Source organism: Lepidochelys kempii, chromosome 8 (genome assembly GCF_965140265.1).
Source record: "Lepidochelys kempii isolate rLepKem1 chromosome 8, rLepKem1.hap2, whole genome shotgun sequence".
Lineage (NCBI taxonomy): Eukaryota > Metazoa > Chordata > Testudines > Cheloniidae > Lepidochelys > Lepidochelys kempii.
Window position 1 is genome coordinate 66,681,915 of NC_133263.1, and position 19,790 is coordinate 66,701,704.

A 19,790-nucleotide genomic window follows, 5' to 3' on the forward strand; every position below is an offset into this window, starting at 1 on the left:
GATATCTTTTGCACCCTGATGCTTACATGTTTGTTTTATGCATTTTGCTGCTTTTTTAAAGAATTCAAATGATGCATTTTTGTAAGGAGACTTGCTTTGTGGTGTGTTGTGGTACAGATATTATATTAAATATGTTCCCTTTTGATATCTAAAATGATTAATAAAAGGCGGATACTGAAAAATACATCTACCCTATCAAAATCAGTTGTGCTGGTATAAACTACAATAGTGTATTAAGATCAGCAATAAATTTCACACTTTTTACACGCTTTCCAGACATTTTTCAAAATCACAGGATTTTAAACAGTAGCTTGCTTTATGTTTTCTGAGTCTGCCATATAGAAAGTACTACTCAATCTAAAAAGCACATTATGTAGTGTTTCTATAGTATGCCTTTTAAGGAATATATTGCATTTCTCTTGATAATGAGCATTTATATTCCCTTTTGAGCCAGTAGCTAATTTGGAAGAAATATCACAAACGAAAGATTGGAATATTGTTATTATAGTGTTAGCTTTCAAGAAATACAACAGATAATGTTAATGATGTGAAAACAATCCTTAGTTTACAGTCATATTGCAGCATCTCAGATTGACTACAGCTATTCAGTTATGAGACCAGTAATTATACTGTCTGTCTTCTAGGGATTTTTGACTTAAGTATTTACTAAAACAGTTATCCTTTGTTGCTTAAAAATGAGTCCTATATTCAATCTAAGCATTTCTTTTTCTTACTGTGGTTAATAGGTTCATAGTTCAAAGTCAAATAAAATGAATATATCAAATGGCCTTAAGCAGATGGTGAAAGAAGGAGGCGTCCGTTCCCTTTGGAGGGGAAATGGTGTGAATGTCATTAAAATCGCACCTGAAACAGCTGTTAAGTTCTGGGCATATGAACAGGTAATGTGTCACATCAAGGTGATGAACACTAAATACTGAAAAACAAACAGAATGCAAATGATGATGAAAATGTATATAATGGTTTTATTGATCACAGTTAAAATAGTCTTATGACTGGTTAATAAAATATTTGAGTAATGTGGATTATTACTGTTGTACTGTGAACAATGTAGGAAAGAAATCAAATTCACATCATATGAGTTTAAAGCTACCTACTTATCTATATAACTTTTTGTGGAGAGGTGCTCTAATTGTAAATACTTCAGTTGTACTTTCTAAATGGTAACCACATAAAAATCTAGCATGTTGTATTAGCCTAACACATACCCATGTACAGGATTTCTTTAAAGTCAAATGTCAATGTGCTGCAGTAAGATGCCCTCAGCATGGATTTCAGCATTATATTTACCTCTGAATCAGCTTTACACAACATATTAAAGGCCTGATCCTCCTTTGGAATAGAGATCTCCCTGCGGTCACAGTTTTAGTTTGAAATTCTAGAACACCCGGTGACTGATCTTTGCTTTCTCATCTGTGAAGATGGCAGAGTCTTGCTAGGGCCAGAAGTAAGAGCAAAGTAATGTACAATACATCAAAACTCTTCTATGCTGTAAACAAATAACCCCAAACCCAAAATCTGTTTTAAAAAATTATCCTTTGAGTATAGGATATCTGATTTACAACTTCTGATGAGAGGTTGTAGTTTGCTCTAATGTGCAGTTATTGCTTACCTCCCTCAGTACGTTACTTCTTACTTCAGCTTATCTGTAACTGATACTGCAGTCTAGTCTTTGTTCTGCCTGAGTAGTTGTATTTGGCTGCCTACAGCAAGTGATATGGTGCACATAAGGCCTAATTCTCCATTCCTTGGGTACCCATTCACTTAAGTTGGAGTTCTGGTTATGCAAGGAATGCGGGGTTCTCATCTGTTATAAAAGTGCAACCATATAGGTATTGAATGACCAAAACCCAACATTTCTGAGTTAGGGTTGCTTAGTGATATGCCATCCCATTGCAGAATGTTGAGTGAATCGAAACTGAAACTTCTGAAAACCCGGAAATGCAAAGTTAAGGCGTTCAACCTTTAAGTCTGCCCTCCTTCAGCAGTTCCCCAATTCATCCCATTAACACATGTACCGCGCCTCCTTTCCCTAATGCCTCCTTTCCTAGATACATTCATGGAGGATAGGTCTATCAGTGTTTATTAGCCAGGATGGGCAGGGATGGTGTCCCTAGCCTCTGTTTGCCAGAAGCTGGGAATGGGCAACAGGGGATGGATCACTTGATGATAACCTGTTCTGTTCATTCCCTTTGGGGCACCTGGCATTGGCTACTGTCGGAAGACAGGATACTGAGCTAAATGGACCTTTGGTCTGACCTAGTGTGGCAGTTCTTATGTTCTTAAGGATTCACATGTCTAATTCCACTTTGAGTATATTCCCCCCAAAATAAAACTGCCACTCATGACTCTCAAATGGTAGCACTACATCCGCTCAGTTCAAAATTCCTTTTGTGGTATGTGGGTGCTTGTGATTAACTTATCCTTAGTTATGTTAATTGAAGTATGACTTTGCAGCAGTCAAACAGAATGATCTCTGATTCATCCAGTGATTAGTAACGTTCAGTTTAACAGTACAGAGCAGCAGAAGGGAACTTTTTTTTAAGACAACCTGGGAACCTCTTTGTCAAATGACCCCAAATTTGAATCCCTAGCTCTACCCTGTGCCCTCATGAGAGACACCAGATTTTCAAACCAACCTGACTAACCATTCAAATTTCAGAGTACTTAGAAGACTTGAGCTTTAAAGCATATAAAATGGTGCGAATTAAAATCCTCTAGCTGCTTTTCTGTATTGGTACATGTGCGTAGTAAAAATGTGTATTTTCTTAAACACCATTGTCAGTTTGGGTCCCTCAAAGACTGTGTGCACGCAGAGCACTACCTTGGGTAAAACTTGAGAGATCGAGATCATTTTGACCCTCATCACATCAATAGCTTGATCTCTAGCTCTCCTCCCTCCCAACCCCCCCCAAACTTTTTTTTAAAAAGGCTGTTTTTTCTCAGGCTTGTATGTCCGGGCCCCCTGGCACAAATGATTCTAAATGTGGGTCCCTAATCCTACCCTGTACGCTCCTGAGGCGTACCAAATTTCAAAGACTAATCAAGTCAATTTTAGAGGATTTAGAAAGGTTGACCTTTAAACCGATGTCTTGGGGCAAATTTAACTATAGTGGTGCTCCTCTGCCACTATAGTATGGGCAGAATTGATCCCACTCAGTGGGACCAAATGTAAAGGACTTTTACAGGCTGGAAGATCTATGTTTTTATAAATCATTACACACAGAATTGGAATGTAAATATTTTTAAGTTGTGTTAATTGGACATCTATAATGCAAACTTCATGGGAAAACCTCATGTCATATTTCTGCTTCTGCTGGGGGATTCTACCTGCCTCAGAAAGATGTGTGATATATTTGTCTTTATGCATTTTACCTACACAGTATAAGAAGCTATTTGCTAATGAAGATGGAAAGATAGGGACCGTTGAAAGATTTGTATCTGGTTCTTTGGCTGGGGCAACAGCACAAACCTCTATTTATCCTATGGAGGTAAGCAAGAGAGGACTGGTCTCCCATTGAAGTCAGTGCCAAAAATCCTGTTGACTTCACCAAGAGCAAGATAAGACTTTTTGTGGAAACATTAAAGGAGTTCTGCCGACATCACAACTTTCACTTGCATTCTGTAGATTTACTCCTTCAGAATCACACCATAATGCTACCTGACACTTTCTGGGATACAACACGGCATGTTCTATACTTAGAATTTCTGGTGTTTAGGGTTATGTGTGGTTTTTCTATTTTCTGAATTTTTTTTTTATTTAAATTATGTCATTTAAAAAAACAAACCCGAACCACCATGTGCATACATGTTGGGGGTTGTGTTCTTTCTCTTTTAAAATATTAGAAATTTGGTTGTCACAGATTGCATGCTAAGTCTCTAAGTCTGGAAATTATCTTTGTTCAGCAGAACATTTCAGTGTATATTTAAGTCCCATGAAGTAAAAGACTTAAGCATATGCTTAATGTTAAGTGTGTGCTTAAATACTTCCCTAAATGTGGCCCTGCCACTGGGACTGGTCCTCTAAGGGGCAGGCATCTAGCCTGACAGGCTTTGCTAAGGCAAACAAGCCAATCCAGATCCACCTGTGGATAGTTAATTGGATGAGCAGCTGTGTGGGGTAATTAATTAATAAAGGAACACTTGGTTTATAAATGGTTCTGAGGGTCAGGCAGGAGACGAGAACATAGAAAGGAAGCTCCTGGGAAGAGAACTCTTCAGAGGAGCTGGGTAGGAAGCTACGTGCAGTGGTAGCAGAGGCTCCTGGAGAGAGGAACAGTCCCCAAAACATAGAGAGACAGCTCCAGAGGGGAGAGACTACAAAGCTCTTGAGGCAGAGAGGCCTGGGAGATACCATGAGATCACAGGGGAAAGACTGCACAACTCCAGGCAAAGGAGAAGACTGGGAACTTAGGGGAGGAGAAGGCTTGTTTACACACTGTTTGGTGGTTGATTAAATAAACAAAATCCCTGAAGGGGCATTGCTCATTGTATATAAGTATCACTGAACTCATTGAAAAACCACTAGGGGGAACTGAGGCAGAAATGTAACTGAAGTTCTACACCAGACCACCAGGGGAAACTCCTTTGGTGAGTACCTGCCATTACTGGGTCCAAGACCCTGGCATGGGGTGAGCAGGCCTTGCCTGCAACAGAACCAATATAGTTCTGCTGTGCAGAGTTGGGGTTAGATTTAGGTAGCCCGTGCAGATGAAGTTAAGCTACCTCTGTTGGATTTCCTTGCACTATGGGCAGGGTTGGCAGATTGATCTGCTCCTCTGTGGAGTCACTGCTATTATTCCTCCATTCAACAGGTAGCGGCCTGCAGAACAGTATTGCGACAATTTTTCCAGCCTCAAGAATAGAATAATAGCTCCAGAGTGACTATTTTTCATTCTGCAGCCTGGGTAGAAGATCCATTCCCTCTCCCTAAAAGATTAATTACTCTTGTAGCACACAGCATGGTTGCCCATGCTGTGTGCTGGGACCAGGATTTAGCAAGATTTGAAACTGATATAAATAGTGACTCACCCTGAACTCTTTCTGATAAGGAGTGTCCCTCTGTGGGGATAAAAAAAACAATGGCATTCTACACACTGTGGTGGAGTTTGTTTTTTTTTAGTTAAGTCATTATTGTCCTTAGAAAATCAAGTCACAGCTGGTTGCTAAGCACATAGAATAAAGCAACCAAATGTTACAGTGTTGGTCCTTTTATATTCAAGTGGCGTACTACACAAGAATGGATGTGGAGGTATGTAGGCCCTGTTCTACAATAAGGCCTGGTCTATACTTAAAATTTAGATTGACATAGCTACATTGCTCAGGGGTGTAAAAAACTCACATCCCTGAGCGCCATAATGATGCTGATGTAACCCTGCTGTAGATGTGGCTAGGTCAGTGGAAGCCTTCTTCATTGACATAGCTACTGGTGCTCAGAGAGGTGGATTACTTACAATGACAGAAAAACGCTTCCATCTCTGTAGAGAGCGTCTGCACTGTGGCGCTGCAGTGGTATAACTACAGGTCTGTAGCTGTGCCGCTGTAGCACTCGTCACATAGAAAAGCCCTAAGATATTCTCATCTTCCTAACGGTGCCAGAGTATTGCAGTAAAGCTGGTTTTTACGGTGTTCCTGGCCAAGATTGTATGCTGACGTGCCAGATATCACATATGGGAGCCATCTCTTATGAGACTTCCAAGCAGGCCAAATTCCTGCTCAGGGAATTCCCTTGGCAGTTTCATTTGAACATGGTGTTCTTCGCTCCCTATCTTGCAATGCTGGTGTAAAGTCACAGGCACTGTTAAACAGCTGTTGTGTTGCATTTCATTAGTGAGTGAAGTGATCCCTGTATATCCCTTAATTATCTCAAAAGGATGTCATGAGTCTTCTTTAATGTTTGTAATATGATTTGCAATCCTCAGTTGAAAAGCTTGATCCAATGAAGCCTTAGAAGGAATTAGTTCATGTTCCTGCATAGTCTTTGCTTTTTAAATGCTAATTTCGCATTTGTTCTTAGGCTAAGCACCAGCCCTAATGAAAGGCTCTAGATATCTTGTAATTTGTTTTTAAAAAATTGTCTCTCTTGAACATGAGAAGGGGAAAAAAGGCAAATCACAACTTTCATCTTACTCTGATTTTGACTAAAAAAATATACCCTGTTCCTTCACAACCATAAGCTTGTTAGGTGGACTATTCCTCTTACAAATGATAAAACTCTGAAAAAACTAATGCTAACCAAACCTTAACTCTCGTTGTTTATAAAGGAGACTTTAAGTAGCAAATGTAAAGAGGTTCACTTTTTGGAAATAGAAACTTATGAGTACGCAAAGATTTGTTGTGCCTATATGTAAGCTGGGTCGTGACCTGTCAAATAATTAATTCTACATTTCTTCTACCTTCAGGTCTTAAAGACCAGACTGGCAGTGGGTAAAACAGGACAATACTCTGGGATGTTTGACTGTGCTAGGAAGATTTTAAAAAGAGAAGGGTTGACAGCCTTTTACAAAGGTTATGTACCCAACATTCTGGGCATAATTCCTTATGCTGGTATAGACCTGGCTGTCTATGAGGTCAGTTTGTTTACTTGATGCATGTATTATTTCTTTAGACACACAAAAATGTAATCTGCCCTCTTCATTACCTTCTTAAAATATGTATCATTCACTCACATCTGTAACTTACTTGTAGTTATACTTGTTTGAGAATTTAAAAAATATCCGCTGTAGTATGCTCAGGGCTGGTTTTTCACATCTTTTTCCTTACTGTGTTACAGTATTGCCAACCCTATGATTCAAAAATCATGAGTCAGACCCACCAAAATCATGAGATTCCCCCAGAATCATGAGTGGTTTTTGTTTTAAATGTATATTGTGGTTTGGTCTGTCTGGATTTGTGATGATTTTGGCTCCCACTGTGGGAGCTCTCACACCCACATCTGCTCCTTCTGCAACTCTAGGGGTTCATTACCCCTTCTCTGAGGCCTGTGGGGACTCAGCAGCAATGGAGTCCTCTCCTCCTCCTTCCCAGGCCTGGTGTTGCAGGGAGGGAGATAGGAGGGGAGAGGAGCAGAGGAGCGATGCTATTGCTTAGAGGAAGGACACTGGGGAGGAGAGAGAGCAGAAGTATCCTGAGCTGCTGAGCTTTTTGTGTCCCTCTCCATTCCTGTGAGAACCACTTTGGCTCCTGAGGGGTGGGGAGAGAGCAAGCTCTGCTTGCTTCCTGCAGCAATCCTGAATCGCTGCCCTTCCCAGGAGGCAGGTGAGTGGAGAAGGCAGCCGATCAGGGGGTGAGGATGGGGGGCATATGCTTAAGTGTTTGTTGGATTGAGGCAGAGCACTCAACACATAGCAGGATCAAGCCCATGAATGCATTTGGAATATTTTTATGGAGGCAAAGGAGCACCTTAATATTGATAGCTATAAAGTCTGCTTAACCATCTAGTGTAAATTTTAATATACCTCTTATTCATATCCATTTATGTTTTCCTGACAGGCTTTGAAGACTGCTTGGCTAGATCATTATGCATCAGACTCTGCTAACCCTGGTGTCTTTGTGTTGCTCGGATGTGGTACTGTCTCCAGCACTTGTGGTCAGTTAGCCAGCTACCCTCTTGCTCTCATCAGAACTCGCATGCAGGCTCAAGGTGAGAATTGGGATTTGGGTTTGGGAAGAATATCTTTTAAAGGTATTTATAATTTGGAGAATGCTCCCTACTTAGTAGGCCGGTTTTTAAGGTGTCTAATACCATACTGACCTTGCCCATCTAAACTTTTGATTGGCTTTGTTGGTTGTTGACACAACCTTCATGTTACAGATTCCAGATTCTTTGTGTTTTTAATATTTATATTTTATAGATTTGTGTCAATCACCTTATGTATTTTAACCCATTTATGGAGTTCCCATCACAAACTATGCAAAGACCATATTGTAAAATCAAAGGACAAAGCTGAAATTAAAAGAAAGAAAGAAAGAAAGAAAGAACGAACCACCAGAGCAAATGCATGGCCAGAGGAGACCAAGGAATTTGGTGTAGAGGAAAGCTCTGTGACCTTCAAGGAAAATAAATCTACCACTGAAAAAGGGTCACTTTTACTAACTGTTGCAAATAAGTGAGTAGAAAGGTAGTAGAAGCTGCATGGAAGTGCAAGGTCTCAGACAGGAGAGGATAGATCAACAGGACAGATAGAACTTCCAGCATGTTGTTAAGGCAACCAGCAAGGTATTCTTGTGGACCTTTCATGGGAGTGAGTTCCAAGGCCCACGTCTGCAGCTGAAAGAGACTTGCCCCAAACTTAGCGACTTAGAGCAGACCTTGCTGTGCTAGGAAATAGTATTGAGAAGAGACTGTACCAAGCCCATAGGGTTAGAGGTGATAAGTTGTGCATCTGTGTAGTGAGGAGCTTTATATGATTAGAATATTAATATCACTAGAACTGCTGAATGATGGAGATTGCTATCTTCCTTTTCTTTTCTAGCACTGTTGGAAGGAGCCCCACAGCTAAACATGGTTGGACTCTTTCAAAGGATAATTGCTAACGAAGGAATCCTAGGACTTTATAGGGGCATAGGCCCAAACTTCATGAAAGTGCTTCCGGCTGTCAGCATCAGCTATGTGGTTTATGAAAAAATGAAACAAAATTTGGGAATAGCATGAAAAGAAGGAAAAAGCTGATAAGCCTCTAGCCTTCTCAGGAATATTCAAACCAAAAGGATTTCTCAAATAAATGATTTGTTCTTGTTTGTAATTGGAGAACAGATCACTGTGCAAAGAAGCTGTGGTTTTGTTTTCCGCCCAAGTTGGAAGGAACTTCCTTAGTTTCTAAACCCCATCCCCAAACTGCTATCAATATAGTATGGATTTTAAAAATAAAAAAAACACAGCATCTTTAAATCAGCTACAAGTTAAAAGACTATCAGGAAACCACCTGTGGTTTAGCTCTTGGCTCTTTTTTTTTCTTTTTTTTGTAATTACTGCTCTCTTAAATATGCATTAGATTGGGCTGAAGCCACATTTGGGAAAAGTGTTTACTGCATTGGTATTAAAACACGTAGATTTGTGTCACCATCTTGTACTCAAGCAATTCACAGCTATCCTTTTGCACTTACTATCTGTAAAGGCAATATTGATTTTTTGATAAACTGTTAAAATAAGTCCTGGGAAAACATTGCCTTAGAGGCAGGTAAGACTAGAACACCATATTAAACTTTGTCTCCTGATAGTTTTTCTTTCAGGATGACAAAATGTTTGGCTTTTATTCCTCTGTTTTTCCTCTAAAGAAATGAAAGTGCAAGGGGATGTTGTTCTATGACATCAGAATACCTCAAACTGAGTTAAATGCTACGTTTTTATTTTACAGTCACAATGACCTTCATAGCTCATTTCACTGGGCTGCTTTCCACTTAATTTATAAATGCTGGCAGCATTAGCCAAGATTGCCTTGGTTCTTAATGCAAGTTTTATAGGATCATAATAGCAACAGAAAAGAACTACTGGATCACTAAACTCCCTGTAAGCGCAGGTTACAGTTCCAGGATAAAGGAAGTATCTAATATAAAATTGATGCTGCATTAGGTCTTGGCTGTAATAATTGGAGTGTAGCAAAACAAGCAAGTTAGCAAAGGTCACATGGCTGATTATTGGGAGGCTTTTGAATGATTTTTCTCAGTGGGGTTTGGAATGCTGTCGTCCTCCTACTAGAGTCTGAGGACTCATTTGTTTCCCTTTCAGAATGGTTGCAGTTCAACAACATCCTTCTAGTTGTAATACTGGAGGGGTAGTTACTGTTGAAGTGTGGGGCACTCTCTCTCCCCACCTACCGAAGCTGAAGGGCTGAGAGCACTGGCTCAGGGAGTCAGACTGGGACCAGAAAATGAGATGAGGTTGCCAAGGGGCTAGGCAGGACACCACAATCAGAACATTAAAGTGGTACTTGGTTTTTATATTAATGTGGAAAAATACAAACAAAGCAGTCAAAGAGCCCAAGAACTCATTTTTGATAAGTCATTTATTTCACAGTTTCTCCCATATATGGGATGGATATTTTAATGTACAGACACTTCGTAAATGGCTTCCCCACTAAGGTATACTTCAGTTGCTTGCTGGCCTGAACGCTGGCACAATATAACTGTTTTTGTAGCGTTAATTTGCACTAATTCCATGGGTGGGCAGACAGAACAGACAGAATTTGGCCTTTTATGTAAGACACACACAAGGGGTAACCATTTTTCATTCTTGATCTTATAAATCCAGTGAGTTAATCTGGTGATATTATAAAATGGCAGCTTTCTTTGGGTTTACCTTTGTTAACCTGCCCTCTAGTTTATGCACTTCTTTTAAAAGCCAGAATCTATCGCTTTACAGCAGGTATTATGGTGCTTATGTACAATGTCTTTATGATCTGATTGTCCATGTTCTTTTTGTCTTTGCCAATCCCTTTGTACCTGCATATAATTCATGGGATCCAGTTTTGTTTTTCAATTATCCCTTTGACTGTAACAGATATATTCTTTATGCAATGTAAAGATGACCTAAGCAGCGCCTGTTGTGTAGCAGAGTCAGTCCATTTTGTTAATATTTTGTATAAGTGCCATTATGAGTGTTCAGTTGTGGTGGGGACACTTTCAACTGCCAAAGAACATGAGACCAGTTGAGTTTTAACTTTTCACCATGTGCCTCTGATGGGATGTGTTCAAATTATGTATTCTTAGTCTATGTACTGAAAAAAGCTGATGATCACTTTTATAGATCTGTAAAACTACCAGTTTATAATAAATGTTTGTTTCCTAATCTGTCTGGGATGTATTATGTTTTTCATGGTTTGAAAGACAGATGTCCAAAAGTGACAATTCCCTTAACTCCAGAACGGTGTGTGTGCTTTAATGTCAAATGAAAGACAAAGCAGCTCTAGCCAAAAATTAGTACTGAAATCAGTGTACCCTGTACCCATTACAATGGTATTTGAACACCTATTTTAGCATTTAAAGGCTGTGTCCTGGCTACACTACAGAATCAACTGTCAGGAGTCCCAACTGAAGTATTAACACTGTTCCATCTTGCAATGTAGATGGGGAAAAAGCAAAGTATCCAAAGTCTTGATCCTTAGCACAGTTCAATGGACACTGTAAAACCATGATTTGGTATGGTCTACTCTGCAAGATGGAAGAGCATTTTACTTGTCAAAGGACAGCCATATTTGTAAGAGTGACTTAACGTAACTGATGCTTGTTGTAAACTTTGTGCTTGTCCGTCTTTAATTTAAAGCTAGCTTAGAAAGTGAAGGATCAGTATATACAGCATTTTCAGAACAACTGGCTTCATTTCCACTGTACACTTAAGGGTTTGTTTGTCCAGTTAAGCATGGAACAAATAGCCAGCATAAAGAATTCCTTTTGATGCCGCAGTCTTTCACATCACTCTTCTCCTTCTAAAGGTTGAAATTCTATGGGAAGAAGCCTCCCAAAATTTGAATGTCACTCAATCCCTAAAGTACTGTAGATCATACATACCTAAACAGCGATTCTGTACAATTCCCCTCTTAACCTAATGGTGAGCTAAGGGGGGTGTATGATTCCTGACTGAACAAACATGTCTGCTGCTCGGTTCTTTATTCAGAGAAGGCGAGAATGTGCATGTGCAGAACTGTTGTTGGAAAGACTTAGCCCAAAATGTAGAAAAGGAAAAAAAAAAGTTCTAGAGCCACCTGCCTTCTGACGTGTTTGGAGGTAATGGCAAGAAACGTACAGCACAGTTTCTGTACTGAGACCGTCCTGCTAGCTACTGTGAAATTGAATATTAATTGAGAAGGTAGTTGTGTGTAGGGATGTGATGTTGGAAGCTGTATAAATCATGTTGTCCAAGTCAGTATAAAATGTACATAAATAAAACTAGTACTAAAACATTGTTTGTCTTTAAATCTGCTACCCTGAGAGGCTGAGTTCTACAATATTCTCACTGGTATCTAGTCCTGATAGGATATTTTCAGATATACCACAGCTATCATAATTAAGAGAACACGACTGCTTATGATGATTGATTTTGAGATAGCAGTGATCCACAATGCGAACAGTGCCATACTAGTCACAGAAAAACCCAAACCCACATTAAGAATATGAAGATAGGCAACAACGAACGAGGATGTGGAAAAGAGAAGACTGGGATGGTAGGATGAAAGTGACAGGACAGAAGTGACTGTGCCCACTAAAGTTCACACCCCTCTAAGAGGGAAACATTTGGACCAGCATCTCCCATTAAAACCGTCTGGCACTCGCAGAGAAGCAGAACACTGATGATAAATCAAGAACCATTTATTCATACCTGCTCCCATAACTTTCAATGTACTCCACACCACTGATGATGACACAGTGATCAGAGGGTCTTTATTAAAGGAAAGTACGATCCAAGTAACATAACTGAGTTCAGTCCTGAAATTATTAGTGGTATAGTTGTTGCACACATCTTTCTCCTTCCCACTCCTCAAATTATCTGTGTCTTGATCTAAACTTTTGTTAAACTCTGCAGCCCAGGAAAATGTGTTTTTTCCTTCCTACGTCTATTTACATTATCATTTGCTAAATATACTACGTCTGATATTACTTCACTTTGCAGTTTCAAGGCATTTTGGTGGGAGGCAGTTAGATTAACTTAGTGAAATATCTATAACTCATACAAACAATTTCCATGGGGCCAAAGTGTGGAATTAACATTTTTCATCCATGGATCTCAAAGGGTAAATGTAACTATTCTCATCTTACACATGGAGAAATTGAGGGACAGCGAGGGTAAGTGACTTATTCAGTCACACAGTGAATCAATGGCAAGGCTAGGAATAGAATCCTTGATTCCTTGTCTACTGCCCTACGCGCTGGACCTATAGTCACAGCCCTGGGCTTTTGAGACACACGCTGCTTGTAATAGTTGCAGTGTGCCCACCCTGCCTGGCTGGTCTGCTGTAGGAAGGAAGGCTCATGCACACATCTATTCCCTACTTCCTTTGCTAAAGCTAGTGATTATAGCAGAGCCAACCCCCTGTGTTTCTGAGCGAAAGGATTCCAGTTCTGCCCTGCCCCTTCAATTGGAAGGAGAGGTGGGAGCCACACAAGGGAGGGAAGAGAAAGGATCCCTGTATCCTTGCCTCTTCAAGCACCTGTGCAGAGTCTGGCCATTACCCTGTACCCCTGCTACACCATTAAACTGGCACTGAAGGAACAGCTTAGTGATCAAAAGGTGTCTGTACAGCTCCATTGAGCCAGCCAGCACAGCTGCAATAGGAGTGTTGGCCAGCCGCTCACTCCTTAGTCTGTCCACATTGCTTCCCTCAGAGCTCTCTCCAAAATGGAGCCTCCACAACTGCTGCAGCCTAGCCCTGGCTTCCTTGAGCCTATTGATTCATATAGCCCTGCTAATGTGAAGTGTAATGTATCACTGAGCACGATGCAGTGAAACAAAAACTTGCCAATTATTTTCTTTCCAACAGAATGAGTAGCACCCACTATTCCAATGACGCGGTAAGGCACGGCTTTTCAATGGGCTTCTAACTTGCTCACCCAGGAGCTGTGAGGTGTTTGTCTCTATGCCTGACATTAACTGCATATCATGCAAGAGCTTGAGCCCTTCCATTGTGACCCCTGTCTTTACTCACCGTTTCGTTTCAGACTCTTGGGTTGGTGGCAGTTCCATGCAGCAGAACTCTCTTCACACAATTCTCCCACCTGCACAGCCCCTCTTTAATTTGCCTAGTTAGAAGTTTAGCCTGGAGGTGGATTCCAATGAACAGCTTTTGTGCTGGGGTATACCAACCCCATGCTAGGTAACACAGGATTAATGAGCTGTCATAGCCTCAATCTGCTGCACCACACCTGTGAGAAATGTCAGGCCTGGAGGAAGGAGTTTAAAACAGGAGACCGCTGCATAGTTGGGAGCAGACCAGAGGAGAGTAGGCTTTCAGTGCTCAGCTTCTAGAGAAGGGTTACATAAAGGCTGGAGCTTTGCAAATGGCTACTGCCTGACAGCCCCTGGCTCCTCCTTGAAGGGAGGGATAGCCTGACTCTGAATCACTATTGTTACAGATTAGCTCAAGCCTAATTGGGGCTACAGTTTATGAGAGGCTCTCTGAGGAAAGAGTTCTACATGTCTGTGTGACAATTCATTGGCAACCCAGAAGGGGTGGACTATCCTAGACCCAGGTAAAGTGTTTCATCTCTCACCACTTGACCTCTGTGGCAGAGTGCCTGGTTGTTGCCAACCAAAGGCCAGGTGAGTGTAAAAGCCCTATCCCTCTCCTGCAAAGTGCTCTGAGAGAGGAGCACGGCACAGTGGTATTCCTAACAATCATTTCTGAACAGCAGCCTCCTTTCAATGTGAGCAGGTCATTCAGCATCTAACAAAGAACTATCAGAAAGGTAATCTGACATAAGATACTGCTCACACTGAAGAGGAGTCAGGGATGGCTGACTATGTATTCATAGACCTTTCCCCACAGTTTCATTTGATTCAGAACTATCCAATTGTGCACATTGTTAGCCAATGTAAATTGTAGGCTCCTATTAATATTAAGGCTCCTCTACACAGAGGAATTTACCAGCAGAGCTATCACACATGCAACCATACCTATGCTGGTCAGTTTCCTCATGGTGACAAGCCCTTGTGTTATCCTCCCTTCCTAGTATTTCTTGCACTCATTTACTGTGTCTTGTTTTAAGATTATAAACTCTTTAAGGCATGGATCTTCCTATGTGTTTGTACAGCACCTACCACAATAGGGCCCTGATCAGACTGTATGATACCACAATACAAACAAGTGAACTGAGCAAGCCTTTGCCCAGGAATTAAAAAAAGGCCTTCCACGGCTTTATTTCTTCATCACTGTATAATGAAAAACTAGCCTCATTGAAACACCTCTGTAAACATGAGCAAAGATAGGGAGATAGGATAAAGGATCAGCATGTCTCTACCCTTAATATTCAAAATACCATCAGGGATATTTTATGGAAAAGTTGAGGCAGCTATGATCCCAAGTCCTGCTAGAAAAGGCATAACTACCATTGCCAAGCATTGCATCATAATATGAAATTTTGATCTAAACAGTATATAAGAAAAATGTAGACTGTAAGAGCCCCAGTTCTGTGAGAAGCTGAACTCTGAGAGCTGAAGGCACTCGGCACCTTACAAGAGTGGTCCCTGAACCAGGATTGAAGAACAATACTTGCAGTGATATTGCATATGGACAGTTCTAGCTAAGCTCTAAGACCTTATGTTGTCTTGTAAGATGCAGAAAATGTGGATACCATCAATGTAAATACTCTCCACCTCCCTCGCAAATGAATAGCAGACACATAATGACTGTTAGCAGGGTGGCAGATGTCCGAAGCTATATGCCTTTGCAAGTGTACACTGTCATCCAAAGGCAGCCTCCCTATTAAATTTCATCCCTTCTTCCTGAACTCTTCCTTTAACACCTCAATGCTTCTTTAGCGAGCTTTGCAAGGTAATGCAGTAGTTCACCTACCCTTCTCACCTATGGGTTGAGTGGGCCAGTGTTATACAGGCACTGCTTCTGCAAGAGACAATAGATGCAGACAAGTGTCGTCTATATGGTAGTACGTGACTATGCTACCCAAACCATAGTCAGCCCTGTGAAACCAAGGCAAGAATGTTTTAGACCCACTGCAATATTATGTGATATAGCATATCCACCACCACACTACGTTATATGTAGGAAATGAGAAATAATCTAAGGATGGAGGGCAACACTTTATTACAGTTACAGTATCTGACCTGTCTTTCAGCTCTTGTCAGTACACCTCCATCTAAGGCACAGGAGTACTAAAGAAAAAAAAGGTTAACTACAATATTTTTTTATTTCCAATAACTCATTTAAAACAGCCAATCACTGTATACATAGTAAGCCCCTGTAACCCTTTCTCAGAGTTTAAATTGCATAATATACATATATCTAGGCTTTAAACCCAGCAGTACCATCTATTGGTACACTGCAGTATAGGGGTAAAGAAGTGAAGTGCTCACAACTTTCCAGGTGTCCTCTGCCAAATGTGTAATGTGTTCTACAGAGTTCAGCTAGCTGAGTGGCTGTACAATGGGAAAGAAGCTGGCAGGTCTCCACCATCAGTGGAAAATGTCAGCAGCAGCAGAGGTAACTTTCACCTTTGTTAAAATAAAGGGACTCTAGCCTGTAGCAGCACAGCAACAGACCTGCTTGGGCCCTATATTCAGCTCTGGTAGTGCCAATGTGTAGTGATCCAAAGTGGCATTGGATTCTAGCGGCAAGACAGGCAGCTGACTTGTATGAGTTCTTGGGGGAAAAACTCCTCTTCTTCTAACTGAAAAGGTGATGCAGTGACCAATAGCAGGGTCACACACTTCGTAGCTTCTGTCAGCTAAGCTCATTGCACACACCAGAGGTTTCTTGCATTCCTCCATTTCCATCTCTCCCCCTGTGTGCCATCCTCCCAACCCCCTTTTTCAAGGACTCCCTACAACTCCCCCTAATCTCCCCTGTGCCATGGGTTGTGTGCCCCCATTTACCAGGGTCCCCCATGCTTTTTCATAGCTGGTGCTCTGTGTACCTCCCATTCAGGGGTCCCTCATGGCTTGGCTATGTTCACACTCCCATTATTTTTAATCTGGTATTCAGGGTGTCAAACTGTTAAATTCTACAGGGAGGAGAAGCAGAGATGACATGGGGTACTGTTATAATGCAAGATGTTACTATGGCACCTATATATATATAAAAGAAGGCTCTCTAGTTACAGTACCTGACCTGTCTTTCAGCTCTTGTCAGTACACCTCCATCTAAGGCACAGGAGTACTAAAGAAAAAAAGGTTAACTACAATATTTTTTATTTCCAATAACTCATTTAAAACAGCCAATCACTGTATACATGGTAAGTCCCTGTAACCCTTTTTCAGAGTTTAAATTGCACAATATACATGTATGGAGACTTTAAACCCAGCAATGCCATCTACTGGTACACTGCAGTATAGGAATAAAAAAGTGAACTGCTCACAACTTTCCAGGTGTCCTCTACCAAATGTGTAATGTAATGGCACCTATAGCTATATCGTAGGGGTGGCCGACCTGAGCCTGAGAAGGAGCCAGAATTTACCAATGTACATTGCCAAAGAGCCATAGTAATACATCAGCTGCCCCCATCAGCTCCCCCGCTCCCAGCACCTCTCACCCACCAGCAGCCTCACTGATCAGCGCTTCACCCTCCTCCCCCACATGCCACAAAACAGCTGATTGGGAGGGGAAGCGAGAGCACGGCAGGCTCAGGGGAGGGGGCAAGAAGGGATGGAGTGGGGAGCAGGGCTTGTGGCAGAACCAGGGGTTGAGCAGTGAGCATCGCCTGGCACATTAGAAAGTTGGCGTCTGCAGATCCAGCCACGGAGTCTGTGCCTATACAAAGAGCCACATATTAACGTCTGAAGAGCCACATGTGGCTCCGGAGCCAGAAGTTAGCCACCCCTGCTATATAGTCTGAGCTATTGAAGCTGTACTAAACAGATGGTAGAAGATCTGTGTGTCCCCCCTTCCCTCCTTCGGTTTTCCAGTTTTCCCCAAATTTAACAAGGTTCAGGCCACTGATCCTTAGAACATTGCCTAAGCTTTTGAAATTGCATAGTGTTCAAAAGTTGTTACATACTTAAAGAAATGCTATCAAATTAAGACCTTTGCAAACTCGGCCAATGTGAGGAATATTCATTCCACACAGCCCTGTCTGGTTTACTGAGGGGGCCAGAAGGGGTCAATTAACTTTATAGGCTGCACCTGAAGGGAAGCCAGAGCTTGATAAGGATTAATTGCAGCTGAAGCCAGTGGGGGTAGGATTATAAAACTAGGAAGTGAGACCTAAGCAGTGGCTGTAGGGAAGCCTTTCCTGAGAGGCAAAGGGAATTTAGGATTAGGAGGGTGGCAGTGGAAAATATGTCCTGGTCCAGCAAGGGGCTGAGAGGGGTGAAATAGCTACAGGGAGCAGAAAAAGTTCTGAGATAGGCCATGACTTGGGGGTAGACAGGAGCCCAGGAAAACATTGACTGAGACTGAGCAGATTTGACTGGCCAGTCATAGTGTCCTTGTTTGGAACCCAGAGTTGTTGGGTGTGGGGGCCCTGGGTTCACCTTCTAGCTGTGGGGAAGTGGCACAGGATCTAGAGGTGGAGTGGAAGACTGTCTGAGGTGGCGTCTGGACAGCTTGTTTGGTGAGGACTTTGATACTCTGGAAGTGGGGGTAGGGACTGTGTAGTGAGCTACAGGGCTGAGTCTCAAAGAGGGAGTACTTCACACACACACACACACACACCCCACAGCATGAGCAACTGACAACAGGGGTTGCCATATGAGGCAACAGCTACTTCCTGGGCCTAGACACAAGGAGGTGTAACTGTGGTGGGTGGAGCCCTTTACAGTCAATAATAGTGGCTGTTCAACTTTTTTTAAAAATAAGATTGTGCAGAATGATAGATCCATAATTAAATATAGGGACCTAGGCATATAAATGTTATAACAACTATCTTGTACATATTTTGGGAGAATTCTAGCTAAGGTACTTGTATGTCACACTGTGACAAGTATGCATGTTAGTACCAGACCTGCAAGGTGAGGACAGAAGGTTTAAACCCTTCTTTTCTCCCCACCCCCCAAAAAGCAGTTAAAGAAACTGATTGCATACTATGTTACTGTAAGTCTATTGAGTAAGATCTTTTATGAAAACTTGTAAAGCATTGAACTTAATAGTCACAATGAGATGTCCAGGGTGTGTGTGTTGTAATTGTAACTCTGGTGTGACTTCAGCATCACCTCACAACCAGTGGTGAAGCAATCCCCCAGGAAAGGGCTACCTCCCCAATGAAAGGAGATTGGCTTCATAGCCATTGTTCAGCCCAGGAAAGAAACAATGAGGAATCATCAAAACAAATTGGAACAGCTTGAAACTGAAAAGAAAACAGAAGTTGTCAAACACTAAAGAAATGAGGGTGTTTGACACATTTGGAATATCTATAGTGACTGAAAGGAAAACTACACCCCCCACCATACCTGTAACCTCTTTTAAAATGGAAGAGGTTTGAACTGAAGGGCACCCAGAACTAGGGGGACAGTCATAAGGTGGGAGGTTGTCCGTGAACAATGGAACACTCATATAGCTAGAGGGTATACTGGTTAAACTGATTAAAGACAATAAGTTTCATATTAGATTAAATCTCTTTTCTAAGAAAGGGAAAGTGTAAAGCCTGAGGTTGTCTTTGTTGGTTTGTTTTTCTTCTAAAAACAACGAGGAGTCCGGTGGCACCTTAAAGACTAACAGATTTATTTGGGCATAAGCTTTTGTGGGTAAAAAAACCCCCCACTTCTTCAGATGCGTGGAGTGAAAATTACAGATACAGGTATAAATATACTGGCACATAAAGAGAAGGGAGTTACCTTACAAGTGGAGAACCAGTGCTGACAAGGCCAACTCAGTCAAGGTGCATGTGGTCCACTCCCAATAATTGATGAGGAGGTGTCAATGCCAAGAGAGGGAAAATTGCTTTTGTAGTGAGCCAGCCACTCCCAGTCCCTATTCAAGCCCAAATGAATGGTGTTAAGTTTGCAAATGAATTGTAGCTCTGCAGTTTCTCTTTGAAGTCTGTTTTTGAAGTTGTTTTTTGTTGAAGGATGGCTACTTTTAAATCTGTTATTGATTGTCCAGGGAGATTGAAGTGTTCTCCTACTGGCTTTTGTACGTTACCATTCCTGATTTGTGTCCATTTATTCTTTT

The 19,790-nt window shown here is 41.5% G+C and overlaps 1 protein-coding gene across 2 annotated transcripts in view; it reads left to right on the forward strand.

The window, feature by feature from the left end:
- The window catches only part of SLC25A24 (solute carrier family 25 member 24), a 40,196-nt gene extending 29,392 nt beyond the window's left edge, over nucleotides 1–10,804 (forward strand). Inside the window, exons 6-10 of one of the 2 annotated variants that reach the window (XM_073356844.1) lie at nucleotides 747–899; nucleotides 3,402–3,509; nucleotides 6,420–6,587; nucleotides 7,510–7,660; nucleotides 8,493–10,804. In XM_073356844.1, coding sequence (XP_073212945.1) covers nucleotides 747–899; nucleotides 3,402–3,509; nucleotides 6,420–6,587; nucleotides 7,510–7,660; nucleotides 8,493–8,671 — 759 coding nt within the window. In that variant the 3' untranslated portion in view covers nucleotides 8,672–10,804. The remainder of the gene's footprint in view (nucleotides 1–746; nucleotides 900–3,401; nucleotides 3,510–6,419; nucleotides 6,588–7,509; nucleotides 7,661–8,492) is intronic. The other variant, XM_073356845.1, reaches the window with a different exon arrangement.
- The last annotated feature ends 8,986 nt before the right edge of the window (nucleotides 10,805–19,790 follow it).